This window comes from Kogia breviceps, chromosome 12 (genome assembly GCF_026419965.1).
Source record: "Kogia breviceps isolate mKogBre1 chromosome 12, mKogBre1 haplotype 1, whole genome shotgun sequence".
Taxonomy (NCBI): Eukaryota; Metazoa; Chordata; class Mammalia; order Artiodactyla; family Physeteridae; genus Kogia; species Kogia breviceps.
In genome coordinates this window covers 6,934,057-6,954,621 of record NC_081321.1, presented here as the reverse complement: position 1 = coordinate 6,954,621, position 20,565 = coordinate 6,934,057, and the positions used below count along the sequence as shown (strand labels likewise).

Sequence of the window (20,565 nt, the reverse complement as noted above, 5' to 3'; positions counted from 1 at the left end):
TGCAGTCTCTCGACAAATTCATGACTTAGTACTTTTTCCATATGCTATTTTTTTATGAAGACATTAAACTTTCACTGAAGCCTATCTTACTTGCAATAACATGGAACTTTTGCATAAATACAGTTAAACCACTTAATGTTGTTATTGGTTTTTATCAGTTTCAGATTTTGATTTGTAAAAATAGAGATGCATAACAGGGAGAGGACAGAATCTAGGAACATGCTTCTCTTCCTCCACAGTCCCAATTCTAATCTCTTTGCTGTTCCTAAGCCAAAAGCATTCTGAGGTTTCAGGTAGCTGGAGGAGTGTACGTGAAGTCTTCACTGGTATCTGAGAGAAAAGAATTAGAACTAGTTGGAGACATGCTTCAAGACTAGAAAGGACTAGATAAGGACTAGAAAGCAAAAGAATTTTGACAAAACCTTGGCTAAAGGAGCTCAACAGGAGGAAAGCTGACATCAGTACTAGGTAAGTATGCCTGACCCAAAGAGACCAAAGGTAAATGCACATATGACCAGAGTCCCCCTTACCACTGTGGCTGGAAGAGTAGGGGAGGGGAGTGCAGGAAGGAGGGGACTGGCACACTAGCCAATGAATTAAATGACACTGCTTCTCAGCATCCACAGTACTGAGGCCATCTGGATTGCTCCAAATAACCAGAGCAGAGCTGTGATGTGATGTGACAATAACAAGAACAAATAACAAGCTGTCTATGACTTGAATGAAAGAAATAAGAGCACAAATTCAAGTTTAGCACAAAAAGACTCTCTGAACTAAAACAAAAACATGATTACCCAACTTAAAAGTTTCAACAGAGGAACTGAAGGAGAGTTGCTTTTGTGAGCCTAACTTATAACCTGGAACATCTACTGTAAGAAATATTTTGAAGCACATAACAAAAAACCTGAGTTGAAGTCACAAAAGAAGGATAAAAAATCTGGATAACTGAATCAGAAAAACCCTAACACCCAGAAGGAGAGAAGAAATTTTCCTGAAGCTTAGAAAAACTGAATCTGATAGAAACAGCTTACTAAAATCCAGGTTGGGCTGACTGAGGAGAGACACATATCTAAAAATATCCTGACAAAATTGTTTAGCATTTCAAATAAAACAAAACAACCAAAAATAAGAGAACAAAACAAAATAAACAACAAACTTACAAAGAATATAAATTACCTACCCCCCCTCCCAAAATCAGAGTAGATATGGACATTCAATTGCAAAAGCAGCAGAGCAGAGGCAGGACTCACACAATTTAAGAACCCTCTCAGCCAATATATCATTCTCCTTTGAGCAAGCAAGCAAGCTATGAGCTATCTACCACTCACATACACCATCCAGGGAAAGTAATCAAGAAAAGATACTAACATAACAGCAAATGACTAAGGACAGAAACCTCAAGATATAGGAAGATGCAGATGCGGAGTAACAGTGATGAGTAGCGTGATTCTTGCAGTACAGGTGTAATTAACTCTAAACAGATAAAGACTGCCTGGGAATGGATAAAGTAAGTGCTACATAAGGATTCTTGAAACAGAACAGACACACAATAAAAGAAATTCTATTACAGATTTGAACTAAAACTATTAAATGGTTTCAGTAAAACACTGGAATACAAAAAGCCCAGGGAAGCAGAAATTTTTGTCTGTTTTGTTCACTGCTATATACAAAATACTGCTATAACAGTACTTGATACTTAGGAGGTACTCAAAAATATTTGTTCAGTGAATGAATGAATGAAGAGGGAGGAGTAGAAGGGGAGTAAAACTGTTCTAATCCTCTCATGGGAAGAGAGAGGGAACAAGAGGTGATGCATTTGAGAGTAGAGATTTCAAGGAGTTTGGATATGAGGTGTTAGACTAGAGAGGAGATCAAGAATGACTCCAAGGATTTTGGTCTAAACTAGAAAGATACAGTTGCCAAAAAACAATAAGGAGAAAACTGTGGATGGGACATACTGGGAGGAGGAGTTAGATGAGGAGTTCAGTTTTGGACATGTTAAGACTAAAATGTCTAACAGACATTTACATGGAGATATTCAGGGGCAGTGATTTACATGTGCCTGGAGTTCAGGAAGAAAGCCTAAACTGGAGAGATAAATTTGAAAATAATAACATAAATAGCATCTAAAGCCATGAGGTAGATAAGATTACTAAGAACGTAAAATAAACAGAGAAGAAGAAAAAACCCAGACTATGCTCTGAGGCGCTTCAACAGTAAGAAATCTCAGAAGATACACACTTAAGCAAATCAAAATCAGCAACATTCTTTGGACCAATGGGTAAAATGGGTTAGAACACAGCTTAAATGAAATAATATGACCGAAGAGGGAACTTGTTAGACATTTCACACACATGTGCAAATTGGGGTACAAATTGAGCCTGGGTGAAAGCAAATTTATGATTCAAAGAAATCCAATTTCATTACTAGAAAAACAATTCTATACATTTATTATATTCGTGGTAAATCTATGAATCATATTTACATGTGAAAGATACGTTTTTCAACATATTAAATAAAAAGATCTAAGTTATATACAAATACTCACTGAATAAGCTTTAATTAATATTACTTCATATCCTACAAAGACACTTGCATTGCTTTTACCTAGTGAGCAGTTGCTTTGCATCCTCCCATCCGTTGAACAGCGTAACATGGTGCCAACCACACGGCCTCCCACAACTATGACACGTACATCCCTTCCATGAGACTCTTTAACATACTTCTGAAACAGGTATGGAGCTTCATGGCGAATAAGATGGCTCAGATCAGCCAAATGGTGTTTATCGCGAGCCAAGAAAACTGCTTTGCCTGTGATTGAAGAGAATAAAAAATGTAGTCAACAAACTATGAGCAGTTGATATCATTACCTGCATTTTCTTGTGTCCCAATCTACTTTCTCAGAACCAACTACTTTTTAACCAAAGTAACAGCGCTATGGTAAAATGTATATAAAGACAAAGTAAATATTGGGGTTCTTAAGATTTGTATTCCTCCAGGTTAGCCAATAACACTAGCCCCACTTATCAACAAAACATTTTTCTGAGTTAAAACATAGGTTTTATATATTACACAATATTAAGATGCCATGTTTGCATATAGTAAAATAGCAGTATGTTGCTATTTCTATGCCAACAGAAGTGTCTGCTTTTAAAACATGGTTATAAATCCTTTGACATTCTTGCCATCAAGAGGAGGCGGAATCTATATCTTATCTCTTGAATCTAGGAGGGGACGTAATTGCTTCAGAAAAATACAGAATAGGCAATTCTATCTGACTTCTGAGGCTAGATTGTAAAAGGTCACACAGATTCTTTGTTCACTGGAGCATTCAGTGCAGGAGCCCTGAGACTTCTTGGCTGCCATACTGGAGAAGCCAAGTAGAAACAGTGCAGTCAAAAGTCCCAGCTGAACCCTGACCCAGCTATCTCTGTCAAAGCACTAAACCTTGTGAAGTACATGGATTTATGAATCATTTTATGCCTTAAGAAATAGTTACTCAATCTGAAGTTATTAAGATATTTTATAAACTGTCTTCAAACTATATAAATTGGGATGGGGATGATGGAGTTGGTGATCTAGAATCCTTGCATTGTTGAAAAGGAAGATAAAGATATTGAGACTCAGCCTACATTAAAGTATGCATCTTAAAATCTCTAGGATAACCACTAAACAAACATAAATGTGAGTTGTTGTTCCAGCCTAGCGGAACAACGCACGAAAGCCTTCTGTAAGTCTGAGGTACCATGTACCTAGCAATTTCCCTACAGTAATTCTTCAGAAGCTCTGTTTCAAAAGCTATAAACTTCAATTGACAAGACTACTGTCTAGTCAATAACCATGAGCAAATACAAGGTAGATCTAATTTAAGCCTTAAAAAATCTGTTTTGTATAACCACTTATTAATTCTCAAGAGTAATTTCAACATTATGTGTGGTAGCAACTACTCATACACACCTCTATGACCCCGTGTATTCTTCACTACCATTGGGAACTCCAGTACCTCTGCTTCATCAATCATTTTAGCAAAATTTTCATGACCACCTGGTTTGAGCAAAAAAGAAATTTAAGAACAGCAACAGAGGTGTTTTGTGATAAATTTTATCTATACTAAAGTCAGCAAGACAAGAGAGGTATAAGGTTAAGAACCTGATGGCTAAATTTTGTCTTCAGTTAAAGAACCACTCCTTTTAAAATGGATAAAAACTATCTTAAACTATAAATATTCTAATATACAACTCAAAGAAATTAAAGTTTCCTGATTCTATAATATTTTTCATATTTTTAGCCCATATTTCTCTACCACACAAATAATAGAAGCCAAGATCTACTTTAGTATATAGAATTCTATTTGGATTAAGAAACAGAAGAGTGTTGGGCTTCCCTGGTGGCGCAGTGGTTGACAGTCCGCCTGCCGATGCAGGAGACACAGGTTTGTACCCTGGTCCAGGAAGATCCCATGTGCCGCGGAGCGGCTGGGCCCGTGAGCCATGGCCACAGAGCCTGCACGTCCAGAGCCTGTACTCCCCAACGGGAGAGGCCACAGCAGTGAGAGGCCCACGTACCACAAAAAAAAAAAAAAAAGAAACAGAAGAGTGAGGCAGTTGGGTTGACTCATCCAAAGCTGAGAAGATGACACATACGCAAGCATGGCTCTCTCTCTCGTCAAATACACAAATTAATATTTCTTATCTCTATTATAAATCAGAGTTCTTTCTACACAGAGCTACAGTACCCGTGGGTTATGTCTTGTTCTTTCTGCTTATATTCCTAGGAACAAAGCTACAGCAAAAAATGGATTGGAGTCGTAAAAAATCAGCATGATGACAGAATAATCAGACCAAGAAAAGGTTCATTAAACTGTGATATCATAAATTTGCAGCTTAGAGATATTAAGATGACCTAGTCTGCAAATTTAAAACCTTAAACGTGAGAGCACAGGTAACATTCATTAATTTGGTTAATATACTTTTCTCCTTTCCATTCTCTTAAAATCAGAATTGTAGAACGATGAAATAAGCTATATAATATCTCAAAAGCATCAAGAAGAGAGAACTCTCAAACTGTAAAAGGACAGGAATTTCTTTTTAAAGCCTCGTTAACTCTCCAAGCATTCTGCTGGACATTTTAAGAAATATTTTTATGAAAAAGTATACTGATTTATAGCAAGTCTGATTCTTCCCAAACTAGAAAAACTGGAAAGGCAGGAAATATATTAACATAATACTGTTTATAGCAGTGCTACTCCCAAGTGTGATCCAGTAACACCTGCCTGTTTGAGACTTCTTTGCTACTGATATGTGTCCAAATAAATACAAAAACAGTAATAAGCACAAGAAAGCAATTTGGCACTGCTCTGCTATTTTTATGGTACTTTATGTGTACTTATCCACAGCAAATGGGTCTTAAAAAAAAAAAAGTCCTCTACCACAGATGATTTTAGAAGCACTGGTTTAAAGCACACCTAGTATACTGTAATTTTCTTTAAAAATATGAAAATATTTATGAACCATTATCATGAAAATGGTAATGAAGATAATCAGAAATTATAGAGATGACAGATTCTTGTACCTCAGGAGTTGGAGCTGCCATACTAAGGACTGATTTGGCATACAGCTCTTTTTTGTAATTAAGTTTTACTAGAAAACAGCCACGTTCATTGTTTAAGCTTTGTCTACAGCACGTTTCACAGTACAACAGCTTTACTGAGGGTCAAAAGAGAGAACTTATAGCCTGGAAAGCCCAAAATATTTACTATTTGGCCCACTACAGAAGGTTTGGTCAGGCCATTCATTCTACCCACACCATACACAGATTCATAATTCTCCTGCCCAGTTTGTTAAAACTGAAAATCGCTTCTAAGAGTTCTTCCTTGTTCACAAATTTCCTTATATCACATAACCCTATTAGTTTAGTAGGGCTTTCAAAACTTATTGGTGCTCTAAAATTTAGGCTATAAATTCTTATTAGTTAACTCACCATAAGAGAACGTATCTGGCAGAGGAACACCATGACCTGCCAACTCTTGAAACGTCCAGAACTTGTTAACACAGTTCAGGATGGCTTGAGGTCGGTTCATCAACCTGCATCCCATCTTCTCTAGATGACGCAACACGGTGATGTCACTATCACTTTGCACCCAAGGGGTTGGTACTCTCACTACCACCACCTGAGGGTAGGCAGTAATTAGTTCTCCATTGATACGAAGACCTGAAATATACAGGAATGAAACCATAACCATTAAAGGGGAATACACAATAAAACAGAGAAATAGATATATACCAAAGCTTAGGTCTCAAAACTAAATGTACTATTTTGCTAACATTTCACTGGGACAGAGAGACATTCCTTTTAAAATAATTTTCTTTTGTAAGAACAAAGAAGATGTAATGAGAAGAATGTATGCCTGGGTAAATAAATAACAGTACATGTCAATACAATTAAGCATTACATATCCATTAAAAAGAATGTCATAAATGTCTATGTTCAAAGATGGAAAGAATGTCCAGATGCATAAGGTTAAGTTTTTTAAAGAGCAAATAACTTTTGTGTTTACATATGTACAGAAAATATATAAAAATGGCTTTCTCCGAGTATGTGTGGGTGGCAAGGCAGGAAGAGAAAGGGAGAATGAGGAACTTTAAAACATTTTGCTCCATGCAATCCTCTTTTTTTTTTTCTGCGGTACGCGGGCCTCTCACTGTTGTGGCCTCTCCCGTTGCTGAGCGCAGGCTCCAGACGCGCAGGCTCAGCGGCCATGGCTCACGGGCCCAGCCGCTCCGCGGCATGTGGGATCTTCCCGGACCGGGGCACAAAACCGCGTCCCCTGCATTGGCAAGCGGACTCTCAACCACTGCGCCACCAGGTAAGCCCCTTTATCTTTTTTTTTTTTTTTTTTTTTTTTTGGTATGCGGGCCTCTCACTGCTGCGGCCTCTCCCGTTGCGGAGCACAGGCTCCGGACGCGCAGGCCTAGAGGCCATAGCTCACGGGTTTAGTTGCTCCGCGGCATGTGGGATCTTCCCGGACCAGGGCACGAACCCGTGTCTCCTGCATCGGCAGGCGGATTCTCAACCACTGCGCCACCAGGGAAGCCCACCCCCTTTATCTTTTTAAAGTGAGGATATATGCTTTTAGCACAAAAAGAGAATTTTTTTTAAAAAATTAATTAATTATTTATTTATTTATATTTGGCTGCGTGGGGTCTTCGGTGCTGCTCGTGGACTTTCTCTCGTTGTGACGAGCGGGGGCCACTCTTCGTTGCAGTACGCGGGCTTCTCACTGCGGTGTCTTCTCTTGTTGCGAAACACGGGCTCTCGGCTCATGGGCTTCAGTAACTGTGGCACGAAGGCTCTAGAGCGCAGTGCTCAGCAGTTGTGGCGCACGGGCTTAGTTGCTACGTGGCATGTGGGATCTTCCCGGACCAGGGCTTGAACCCCTGTCTCCTGCATTGGCAGGGGGATTCTTAACCACTGGGCCACCAGGGAAGCCCCAAAAAGAGAATTTTTAAAAGAGCAGTTTTTTGAGTTTTATCCAATACCATTCTATTTTTAAAGAGGTCCCAAATAATAAAGGAACAAGGTACTTGTTGCTCCTTACAACCTACTTTCATTAAAAAAACTACACATACTTATTTAAATAACAAAACTACACATACTTATTTAAATAACATTCAAATACGAAAATATAACACATTTACCTCCCATCCAACATCCTACATAGTGTTAATAGTATATATTAACTAATAGTTAATAGTTAACTAATAGTATGTTAATAGTGTTTTCCCCACCATTATCTAATTATAGAAAAATATATAGATAATTTTTAGACAAATGAGATACTTTGTTTACATCATTTTATGTCACTTTCTCTCTACTCTTAAAATTATACCAGATATCTAAGTCAGTGCACATGTAACTGTATTGGGCTCAACAGAATTATATTTAAAGTTACACCATCTGATCAATCCCTTACTCATGGACATTCATTCATTGAATAAACATTAAGTAATTACTATGTGTCAGATTCTTTTCTAAAAGTTGGGAATAGATTGGTAAATAAGGCAGATAAGGTCCTTGACTAGTCACTGTACTCTATATACATTTACATACCCAGGATTTTTATAGTGAGTGAGTGAGTGAGTGAGTGAGTGAGTGAGTGAGTGTGTGTGTGTGTGTGTGTGTGTGTATCTGTTCTGATTAAGGGAACTGAGGTTATGTGCTTGATATTACCTGTTGATACTTCAACACCATCCCCATCTTTTACTCCCTCCCTGTATGGCAGGGACTAGAAGCACTTCCTACTCTCCCTTGCCAGCAGGATTCCATTTTGAGAATCCACCAATGAGAGACAATTACACAAAATTTTAAAGGTCAAAGAGAAGCAGAAGTCATTATTCTCCAGGGGCAGCTACAGGTAGCGCTGTGGTCATCAGCAGATGTGAGGGTTTTTGCCAAAGGCTTCAGGCATTCTCCTTGCAGTCATTCACTGACCATGCTGCTACAGGCATCTTGAGATCAGCAGCAGCAGACTTCTGCAATCCTACATTTTCTCATTTCCTGGGCTTTTGTGCTGACTTGCCAACAGGAAAATCTAAACAGCATTTTACTTGAAATCAGAAAAAAGCCTAGTCACCAAATTGGGAGTTAAAAGGGGACATGGAGAATGGGAAAGGTGAAAAGGGAACCCAGTTTATGGCAAAAGATGCCGCCTCTGGATGTAGATATGAAAGATTCTGGTGATAACATCAAAGTAGAACTATTCTGTAATAGTTGAAGTACGGATGGGAACTATACAGATGTGCATATGCAATACACATGTGTATTACAGGTGTGTAAAATAATTCATATCTGGTGGTGTGGAGTGTGTGTGTGCTTACAGAAGGAATCAGCCCAAGACTTAAAATACCTAAAGAAATGGGGATGTATAGGCTGAAAAAAGAAAAAGAAAAAATGGAAATTCCTAGGACTGGATTTGATGAATCTCAGTTAAGGGACACGAGAAAGAAGCAAAAACCTGAGGAAAAATGAGTCAAAAAACTAGGAAAATCTAGTTTTAAGTAGTAATATGAAAAATAAGAAAAGTCAGTGCTACCTGGAGAGAATAATCAAATTCATTAAATGAAACAGAGGTAAAACAAAGATTGAGTTTGGGAAAACTTGAGTGATCAGGAAAAGAGACACTGTCAACTGTCAAGAGAAAATTCATCCATTATGACATTATCTTCTCACTTCTCTAAAATGGAGGCACTTTTTGCTCCTTTTAAGAAAGGGGATAGAGAAGGCAATGTGTTCCACTCTCGGTCTGCTGCCAATGGAAATTGGGAATATGGGAGTACTTTATCCAAAGCACAGTCAGATCTGCATAGTACACTATATGGGCATTATTGAGGATGGAAAGAAATTCAATGCCTCCTGTAACAGAAACAGACACTTTATTATCCTAGACAAGCAGAAGGTGATTCAAGGCTGCCCAGAAAGAAGGGCAGGTACAGATGAATGTGAGCCAAAAAAAAAGGCAAAGTATTACTGATCTCTTGAGTACTCTTAGTAAATACCACTCATCTTTGATGCAGAGCTTATAAAACTGAAATATAGAGAGAATGACTCTTTTCCTTAGATCCCTGTTATTCATTATACACATGCACAATTCCACTCTACTCACTGTGAAAACAGCTATTCCAATTGAATGTGCTACCAGTCAGCTTTTCTTTCAATTCCACTTCCTCAAGCATATACTGTCTTTTTTGCTCATCATCTTAAACAGCAACTTATGAAACTATTCATCTAGTTTTGCTTCATACTGGGATAGAGATTTCAATATAAATATTTTGGGTAAGTTTTGAATTAAGTATATGATTAAACGTTAAAAGCCAATAAATAATGAGTTAATCTTAGAATAGCAACGGGGTTAGGAACAATTTTTGTTCCTACATTTTTTGGATAAAAATGTATTATGTATTAAAAGGCTGCTACTGTTGTCAAGGCAGAGTGAGAAGGTGCTGAGGGCTGATTATTCTCCTAAGTTGAAAGATTCCTTTGGGATATTAATAATCTCCTTGCCAGTAATGAAGTGGGAAATCTCTCATGTAGCCTGCTCTACACCTGTGCTTTTTGAAACTAGTTTGTCTACATGATAAGTACTAGGTGTTTTCATCCTCAGGAAATAAGGATAGGCTTATCTGCTAACTGGCATTTCTTTTTCTTCCATTCTTTAGTATTCCAGAGGATTTACCAGGACCTCTGGAATCACTTTAAAGCTAACAAATTTTAAGAATTTAAACTGGAAGCTTCCAGTGAAGGAGCTATTTGTACACAATTTAAAAGCTACACAGTCTCTGTGCCAAAAATCAAGGATGCACTCAAAGATTAAGACAGATGAGTTACTAGAACACGGGAGACAGACTGAAAGAGCTTTCATTTAGCCAAATTTCAAAGAAAAGAAAAACTACTAACAATGCAAAAAAAAAAGCTCATTAATCTATAATGATAATGGAGAAGGGGGGCTCATTTGCCATCACTTGAGGAACTATTACATAAATCTGTATTCTAAAAACTGGTAGGGTCTTCCTGGTGGCACAATGGTTAAGAATCCGCCTGCCAATGCAGGGGACGTGGGTTCGAACTCTGGTCGGGAAACTAAGATCCACGTGCCACAGGGCAACTAAGCCTGCGTGCCACAACTACCGAAGCCTGTGCGCCTAGAGCCCATGCTCTGCAACAAGAAAAGCTACCACAAAAAGAAGCCCACGCTCTCCACAACTAGAGAAAGCCCACACGCAGCAACAAAGACCCAATGCAGCCAAAAATAAATAAATTTATTTAAAAATAAGTAAAGAAATAAAAACTGGTAAATAATGAGGAAAAATTACATTTATGCCCCCATTTCAGGAGGAGCTATTTATCACCAGTAGGAAAAGGTCTTCTTTAGAGAAGAATGCCAATTAATATAGAAGGAATAGCAAAATTAGAAAAATCACCACAAAATCGCAATGAAATATCAAAATATCATTATAAGGAAAGGTGGATGGGATATCTGTATAGTGCCAAAATATCAAAGAATTGCTAGGCAAAAGATAAAAATAGAATTTTTCTAACAGACCATGCAGATACTGCCTGTCCCAGTGATCAAACTTATCCTAGACAGTGGCACAGACTATCATTTTGGGCCTCCTGGAAGGATGCACTATGAAGTATCCATGGTCAACTAAGAGGTAACTGTGTGCACAAAACACATGAACTCTATCTAATCATGCCAACTCACAGCAAGCTTCAAGAGGCAGAGATCACAAGAAAACTATCACACAAATCCAGGATATGAGACATCGTTCTGATCACTTCAAACAGTTGATGTCACTTTAGAAATAAAGATGGGAAGAATGTCTAGAGTTAGAAAGACTAAGTAGACATTATATCCAAATACAATGCATGAACCTTATAGAGCCTGATTTGAAAATAACTGAAAAAGGTATTTTGGAATCAACTGCAACACTCTGATTCTAGAGTATATATGAGATGATATTAAAGAGCTTACTTTTCTTAGGCGTGCTAATTGTGTTGGCTGATAGGGAACAATGTCCTTATCTTTTGGCCTCAGATACTGAAATATTTAGGGGTGAACATTAGGATAGCTACTTGTATTCAAAAGATAATGACTCTCTCAAAAAGCTGTGTGTAATGTACAAATGTTTATACATACTAGGAGAAAGAGATATTAAAGAACTGTGACGGGGGGTTACTATTGAACACTCAATCTAGGTAGCAAGAATATACCTGTTCATAATTCTAGTCCTTCAACTTTTCTCTTCGTTTAAAATTCTTAACAAAAACCCGATTTGGAGGGGAGAACCCAAGACGTATCAAATTCTTAAGTATTCTCTAAAGAGAACTGATGCTGGTCATTCCAGTTTCAAAATCTCTTGGGTTTTGCTGCTCAGCTCTTCACTTTTTTTTGTTTTAAATGCTTTCTCATCCTTTCTCTCACCAAAAGCCCATTTACTATTCTGCCAGTGACCCATCTCCCTTGCCATTTTTGTTTCAAGTGCTACTACCGCAGTAAAAACTTTACATTAGTTCATCTTGGAAGAGGGAGGAGGGAGACTAACTGAAAGCTAAAGTAACTTGCTAAAGGCAGTCAAAACCAAATTTAGGACAAGAAATCTAACCTGTTCTTTCTCAGGCTGTGAATTCTACTTAGAAAAAGCAAGGAGTCAGGGTAAGAGATTTATAACTTCTGAGCTCCCTACTTCCAGCTAAATTCACATAACAAACTTTAGTTGTTTAGGTCAATAATCCAGAATGCTAAACCATTACTTAACTGACAAAGCTATTAAATTCACCACCACATGTAAAATAAAAGGAGCTATATTAACAAAAAAGACGAGATAATTCTGAACGTTTTAAAATACTCAACTCACTATAAATCTGTTTATCAATTAATCTACTTTAGGACATTAAAAAAAGATTGCAGCAAGAGGGCTTAGGTCACACAGAACTGGTGCCTACTATAAATGCAAAACTGTCTTCACATGAGAATTGTCCTCCTAAGCTTTTTTTAAAAAAATCACTGGCTTGGGACTTCCCTGGCGGTCCAGTGGTAAAGAATCTGCCTTCCTATGCACAGGACGCGGGTTCGATCCGTGGTCAGGAAACTAAGATCCCACATGCCGCACAGCAACTAAGCCTGCGCGCCCCAACTACTGAGCTCTCGCATCTCAACAAGAAAGCCCAAGTGCCGCAAACTACAGAGCCCATGCGCTCCGGAGCCCACATGTCACAACTAGAGAGAAGCCCACGCGCTACGAAGAAGAGCCTGCGCGCCAACGAAGATCCCATGTGCCGCAACTAAGACCCGACGCAGGCGGGGGGGATAAATAAATGAATATTTAAAATATTATCACCTTAAAAAAATCACTGGCTAGTTTCCCCTACCAGGTCCCAAAAATGTAGGATGAAAAGTAATTACCCAAATTTTGAGTATAGGACAACTGGTAATGGAAATTTACAGTACCAAGGGTCAGATAATTCTCAGAAGAGTTATATAAAACACTAAAAAGTCTTCATTAAGGCTGGGTTAGAACTCATACATCTAAATTATCAAATATCAAAAACAAGAATAAAAGAATCCATTCTTTTGAGAATATATATGCCTTTTCTATCTGCTTACCTGCTTCCTACGAAGATATATTTTATGTTTCCTATCAAACTACCCCTGTTTAACATCCTCAGCAATCCTTTTCCTGTCCAATTTGTTTCCAAGCCTTATCTCACTATTAATCCCAGGTAGCAAGAAAATTTTTCTCTTCAATGGTATGCTCTTTGGGGAATGATAAGGAACCAATAAAATTCCTTTCCCAGGTCCATCAGTGGTACTGAAACAAAAGGAAGTCTACTATAACAGTGTGTCTCATCACTGAGCACTGCCACTTTGCAGCTGACCATCATGTGTTTGAAAAAAGAGAGAGAAAAGGAGAAAGAGATGAGGAAAGTCAGATTATGACTGTCTGTTTTAAAAACATCTTTTATTGAAGGTAATGACTGGCTAGTTTCTGCTCTAAGTACCTTTAAAAAATATAGAATCTGGGGGTCAAAACAACCGACCCTACCCCAAAAAGCAGGTAGGACATATCAAATGTAGAGAAATGTGATGCCACTAGCTAAATAATTCTAATTAATCTTAATTTTATAAATGCTGGCATTCAAGCTCTGCATGTTTGAGTACATTCTCTTTACCATTTCTATAGATAGAAAAAAATGGCTCAGGAGAAAATACTTCATGAAAGTGATAAAAAGATAAAATACCCTTAAAGGACTCATCCACTTATCCACTCATTCTTTTATTCATTCAAAAACATTGAGCATCTATTTTAAGATACTCTGAGCCTTGGGATAAAGTCTAAGCCCCACTTAAACAGTTTTGAGGAGGATGATGGGGGAAAGTGCATGTTAAGTATTTGATAAAGATTGGCACATAGTAAGTAGTTAATAATTGTTAATGGCTATCAATTACTCTTAGTTTACAACGGTGGGTTGGGGTAGGCTGACGGCACATGTGGTAGCTGTTGATTCTTCATCTCCTTTTTTTTGTCAACTCCCAAGCAAACTTGATTTATTTGATACCTGATGCATAAGGTCTCAGTATTAGAAGAAGACATATTTCTGTTTTGTTAACTTAACATGAAAACTTTATGAATTTTTTTCTATTATCCAAATATGAAATGTTATATCTAACCCAAATTACATTTTCTTCCCCCATAAGAAAGAAACCTATACTGAAATATTTAACAGAAAACTACATAGAAGTGGGGAAATGTATCATTTAGGTCGCTATTAATGAAGCCAACCATAAAAATTTACAGCAGTCTCCCAGCAACAGACTAGTGTAAAAAAAGGGGAGAGTATAAGCAAACTATCTTTGTGATGTCCTTTAAATGTCAAGTCCCTGTCCACTTTGAAAAAGAGTAAACTTTTTAACAGTGGCTCCAGGTTAAGACAAATATTTATATCAGTCTGTTCTAACCTCCTTTTGGCAATCGAGAGCAGGTGACCTAACTACATGATATCTAGAAATTTCTCTACTTGTCAAGGAGAGAATTTACCAGCAGACTTAATTTAGCAGTATCAAGACAACCAGTCTGACCAACTGCAAAACAGTTTAGTTTAAAAACTAAGTCAGCCAGGATAGCTAGATCTAACTAGTTCTAAAGCAGAAGCTCTTTTCATTATAGCACATGAATTCCCTCCAAAGCCCTAGCAGCATGACAGCTGGAAGACTCCTTTCAACATGAATATACTCTAATGGTTAGGTTAAACCTATAATCCTAAATACTGGAAAGCCCCTGAATTTTGTTATTTGCCTTGAAGGAAGAATTTAGAGATCTGAGCTCATCATTCCTTTCCTTTAAGTTCCCCAATGCCTTCAGAAGGCCATTCAGTCTCATGTTTCCAAATCCCTCATACTCTTTAAAAAACGTTTCCTGTGGCAGTACCTAACAGATTCCAAGGCTTTATCTTCAAAAAGACCATGATTCCAAGTGAATAAAAGTAATTACTTAATTACCAGTTTCACCATTGTGTACCATGGGTTATGAGATTCCCACTGAAATAAGAAAGGTAGTATTAATTGATTTCTGCCCTATCTATGCCAAGTAACCAAGTCTCTGAGCATCTATTTTTGGCAATATGCTCTCTGGAATTAATTTCTGTAATGGGGAAGGTTATTTGATTTGTAAGCAATTAAAATATCTCTAGTTAACTTGAGCAAGAAACAACTTATAATCTCATCAAAGTGCCATACCAAAAATGATTAAATTCCAAACTTTCTCCTTCTATCCTTGAGTCAAAAATTTTCATCAGTTAAACGTTCTCTCCATGTACTTTAATTTTATTAAGAAAACTCCTAAACAGAAAATAAAAATACCGTAATGAATCCAATGTACCATCACCTACTTTTAATTATCAATACATGGCCAACTTTGTTAGAATCAGAGTAGTCTAGATCATCCCTGTCCTCTTGAACCTTTTCTTTTCCCTAAGGTAACCATACTTGGAAAATTATGACTTATCCTTCTATTAACTATATTTTAAGCCAGCAAAAGTTACAGTCACATACCCATCCTCCCCTTAGAAAATAGTATATGCCCTTTTACCTAACAATAATTTCACTTAACAATGTTGTATTTTATGAAGTAGGTTTTTGGCATGTATCTCAAAATAAGGACTCTTGGGCACATACATTTTCTTAACTAGGACACAAGAAGCACTAATCAAAAAATAAGAAAAAATAAACCATACTTAATTAAATTTAAGAACTTTCACTGACCAGAAGATGCCATTAACAGAGTGAAAAAGGCAAGCCACAGAGTGAGAGAAGATATTCACAGTACATGTATCCAGTAAGAGACTTTTCCCCAGAATATAATACAAGACTACAAAACAAAAAGAGACACACACCAATTAAAAATGAGTACAGAGAGGATTCCGGGAAGATGGAGGAGTAGGGAGCATCAGGACTCTGTCTCGCCACCTAAACAACAAATGCATTGTCAATCTGTTGAAGGATAATGAAGGAAAATACTGGCATGGTAAGTGCAGTTAATTTTCATCAATTTCAGCTCTAGAAAAATAGCAACTACCCATCCCCCATTCTTTAGCAATACTGCACTTGGTTCTGGAGCAGCTGACATGCCTTGCAGGAGTCAGGGTGGTCTATAAAGATGCTGCCCTCCAAATATCTGGCATCTCTGCTCTGATGGCTGGATGCAGCTTCTGATCAGAGGTGCAGACAAAGAGGCCAGTAGCCATTTTTACTGTACCACTCCTCCCACTTTTATAAGCCCCTCCCCTTCCAGCTGAAGTCGCTTCCAGGGGACTTATTTATTTCTTCAAATATCCTCTTTGCCTCTTTCTCCTTTGTCATTTTTCCCCTCTCAGAAGCCATACACTAAACACTAGGACATTCAACTGCATATACGGGGAAAATTTTAAAAGTGACTGCAAGTGCCTAGGCAAAGGTTCAGAAAAGACCTTAGAAGACATTAAGATTGCACCTTAGGCTGATCTGAGGTACAGAGACAGCCTATGACAATCAAAATAACAAAAACAGTAAACAAAAAACAGCAAACCCTGGGGAAGGGGGAGACTGATTTCCAGAGTTTCCACATTAGATTCAAATGTGCAGAATTCAACAAAAACCCACAAGGCATACAGAAAACCAAGAAAGTATGGCCACTAAAAGGAATGAAATAAATCAACAGATACCATTCCTGAATTCCTAATTAATGGCAAAGAAATTAGACAAAGACATTAAAAGAAACTACCTTAAAGATGATCAAAGAACTAAAGAAAGATGTGACGAAAGTCAAAGAAACAATGTGTGAACAAAATGTTAATACCAGTAGACAGAAAACATAAAAAAGAAACCAATAAGTAATGCTGGAGCTGAAAGGTATAATAACAGAAATGAGAACTCACTTAGAGGGATTCAAAGCAGATTTGAGCAGACAGAAGAAATCAGTGAACTTACACATTGTGGGAGTCCCAGGAAGATTGGGGCGGGGAGGCGGCAGGGGTGGGGGGTTGTACAGAGATAATATTTGATGAAATAGTGGCTGAAAACTTCCCAAATCTGATTTATGAACTCAAAGAGACACATGCTGATACACTATACTTAAACTTTCAAAACCCAGGACAAAGAAACAATTTTGAAAAAAGCAAGACAGAAGCAAATCATCACATTCTATGGATCCTCAATAAAATTATCAGAAGATTTCTCATCAGAAACTTTGGAGGCCAGAAGACAGGGGTCTAAATACATTCAAAGTGCTAAAAGAAAGACTGCCAACCAAAACTCCTACATCCAGCAAAACTCTAATTCAAAAAAGAGGGAGAAACTACCACTGGCATTTTTCACAGAACTAGAACAAAAAATTTCACGATCTTTATGGAAACACAAAAGACCCCGAATAGCCAAAGCAATCTTGAGAATGAAAAATGGACCTGGAGGAATCAGGCTCCCTGACTTCAGACTATACTACAAAGCTACAGTAATTAAGACAGTATGGTACTGGCACAAAAACAGAAATATAGATCAATGAAACAGGATAGAAAGCCCAGAGATAAACCCACGTACATATGGTCACCTTATCTTTGATAAAGGAGGCAAGAATATACAGTGGAGAAAAGACAGCCTCTTCAAAAAGTGGTGCTGGGAAACCTGGACAGCTACATGTAAAAGTATGAAATTAGAACACTCCCTAACACCATACACAAAAATAAACTCAAAATGGATTAAAGACCTAAACGTAAGGCCAGACACTATCAAACTCTTAGAGGAAAACATAGGCAGAACACTGTATGACATAAATCACAGCAAGATCCTTTTGACCCATCTCCTAGAGAAATGGAAATAAAAACAAAAATAAACAAATGGGACCTAATGAAACTTAAAAGCTTTTGCACAGCAAAGGAAACCATAAACAAGACGAAAAGACAATCCTCAGAATGGGAGAAAATATTTGCAAATGAAGCAAATGACAAAGGATTAATCTCCAAAATTTACAAGCAGCTCATGCAGCTCAATATCAGAAAAACAAACCCAATCCAAAAGTGGGCAGAAGACCTAAACAGACATTTCTCCAAAGAAGATATACAGATTACCAACAAGCACATGAAAAAATGCTCAACATCACTGATCATTAGAGAAATGCAAATCAAAACTACAATGAGATATCATCTCACCCCAGTCAGAATGGCCATCATCAAAAAATCTACAAACAATAAATGCTGGAGAGGGTGTGGAGAAAAGCGAACACTCTTGCACTGTTGGTGGGAATGTAAATTGATTCAGACACTATGAAGAACAGTATGGAGGTTCCTTAAAAAACTAAAAATAGAACTAACATACGACCCAGCAATCTCACTACTGGCCATATACCCTGAGAAAACCATAATTCAAAAAGAGACATGTACCAAAATGTTCATTGCAGCTCTATTTACAATAGCCAGGAGATGGAAGCAACCTAAGTGTCCATCAACAGATGAATGGATAAAGAAGATGTGGCACATATATACAATGGAATATTACTGAGCCATAAAAAATGAAATTGAGTTATTTGTAGTGAGGTGGATGGCCTAGAGTCTGTCATACAGAGTGAAGTAAGTCAGAAAGAGAAAAACAAATACCGTATGCTAACACATATATATGGAATCTAAGAAAAAAAATGGTCATGAAGAACCTACGGGCAAGACAGGAATAAAGACACAGACCTACTAGAGAATGGACTTGAGGATATGAGGAGGGGGAAGGGTAAGCTAGGACAAAGTGAGAGAGTGGTATGGACATATATACACTACCAAACATAAAATAGATAGCTAGCGGGAAGCAGCCGCATGGCACAGGGAGATCAGCTTGGTGCTTTGTGACCACTAGAGGGGTGGGAGGGAGGGAGATGCAAGAGGGAAGAGATATGGGAACATATGTATGTGTATAACTGATTCACTATGTTATAAAGCAGAAACTAACAGACCATTGTAAAGCAATTATACTCCAATAAAGAGGTTAAAAAAAAAAAAAGAGGGAGAATTTAAGACGTTCACAGAAAAGCAAAAATTGAGAGAGTTCGTGAACCTGTAAGGTGAAACGAAAGGACATCTGCCAGTAACTCAAAGTCGTATGGAAAAATAAATATCTCAATAAAGGTAAATAAATGGGCAATTAGAAAAGCTAAATTACTGTAACAATAGTTTGTAACTGTACTTCAGAATTTAGAGACTAAATATAATTCAAGAAAAAATAAACAATCATTAGTATAAAAGCTAGTATTGCTATAACTTTCGTTTGTAACTCCAACTCTTGTTTTCTATATAATTTAAGAGACTGGTGCATTTAAAAGGATTACCAGTTTATGTTTTTGGCCACAAAATGAATAAAGGTGTAATTTTGTGACATCAACAAGTGAAAGGGGTGGAAACAGAGTGGTAAAGGAGCAGAGTGTTTGCATGTTACTGAAGTTCGGCTGGTATAAACTCAAATTAGAGTAGTATAACATAAGGATATTAAATGTAATCCCCATGGTAAACACAAAAAGCAAATGAAATATACACAAAAGGAAATAAAAGGAATGTGAAGATTTCTACAAAAATGTCAACTAGGGCTTCCCTGGTGGCGCAGTGGTTGAAAATCTGCCTGCTAATGCAGGGGACACGGGTTCGAGCCCTGGTCTGGGAAGATCCCACATGCAGCGGAGCAACTAGGCCCGTGAGCCACAACTACTGAGCCTGCACGTCTGGAGCCTGTGCTCCGCAACAAGAGAGGCCGTGACAGTGAGAGGCCCCCGCTCGACGCAACTAGAGAAAGACCTCACACAGAAACGAAGACCCAACACAGCCAAAAGTAAAATTAAATAAATAAATAAAAGAAATGCATTTCTATTTAAAAAAATGTCAACTATACACAAAAGAAGACACTAATACAGGAGACATCAATAAAATCGGCAAAACTTTAACTAGATGGACTAAGAAAAAGAGGGAAGACTCAAGTTACTAAACTCAGAAATGAAAGGGGGAACATTACTACTGATTTTACAGAAGTAAAAAATATTATAGGAGAATGCAGCAGTCCCCTTATCCACAGTTACCGCAGCTAACTGTGGTCCAGAAATATTAAGGTGTATTGCAATATATGAGCAAAGACAAAGAAACAGCAATGAGCTCAAATGACATTGAGCTTCCACAGTGAACATACTGATCCAAGGCAAACAATACAGACTAATAAGAGACAAGGTTGGACAAATGGTCTATCTGCAGCATTTACAGCAGAGTTAAAAATATGTAAGAGGAATTTATTCTAATTTATCCACTTAATTCTTCAAGAGTCTGTTTCCTCACCTGTGAAATGATAATATTACCTTCCTTACAAGATGGTATGAGATTTAAATAATTCAAAATATGCAAAATGTAAAAAAAAAACATAGAAACTCCTAGATTTATGGGACATGCATCAATGAAAAGTCTTTAAAATAAGATTAAATGTTATAGGGAAGTAGAGAGTTTCTGAAGGTTTTATCATGT

The 20,565-nt window shown here is 37.6% G+C and overlaps 1 protein-coding gene across 5 annotated transcripts in view; it reads right to left on the bottom strand.

Moving 5' to 3' along the window:
• Nucleotides 1–20,565, bottom strand: part of RIMKLB (ribosomal modification protein rimK like family member B) — a 47,481-nt gene that overhangs the window by 4,138 nt on the left and 22,778 nt on the right. For all 5 annotated transcript variants that reach the window (XM_067008717.1, XM_067008715.1, XM_067008714.1 and 2 more), the window contains 3 exons: nt 5,980–6,210; nt 3,958–4,044; nt 2,608–2,811 (listed from right to left, as the gene is read on the bottom strand). In XM_067008717.1, the coding sequence (XP_066864818.1) occupies nt 2,608–2,811; nt 3,958–4,044; nt 5,980–6,210 (522 nt within the window). The remainder of the gene's footprint in view (nt 1–2,607; nt 2,812–3,957; nt 4,045–5,979; nt 6,211–20,565) is intronic.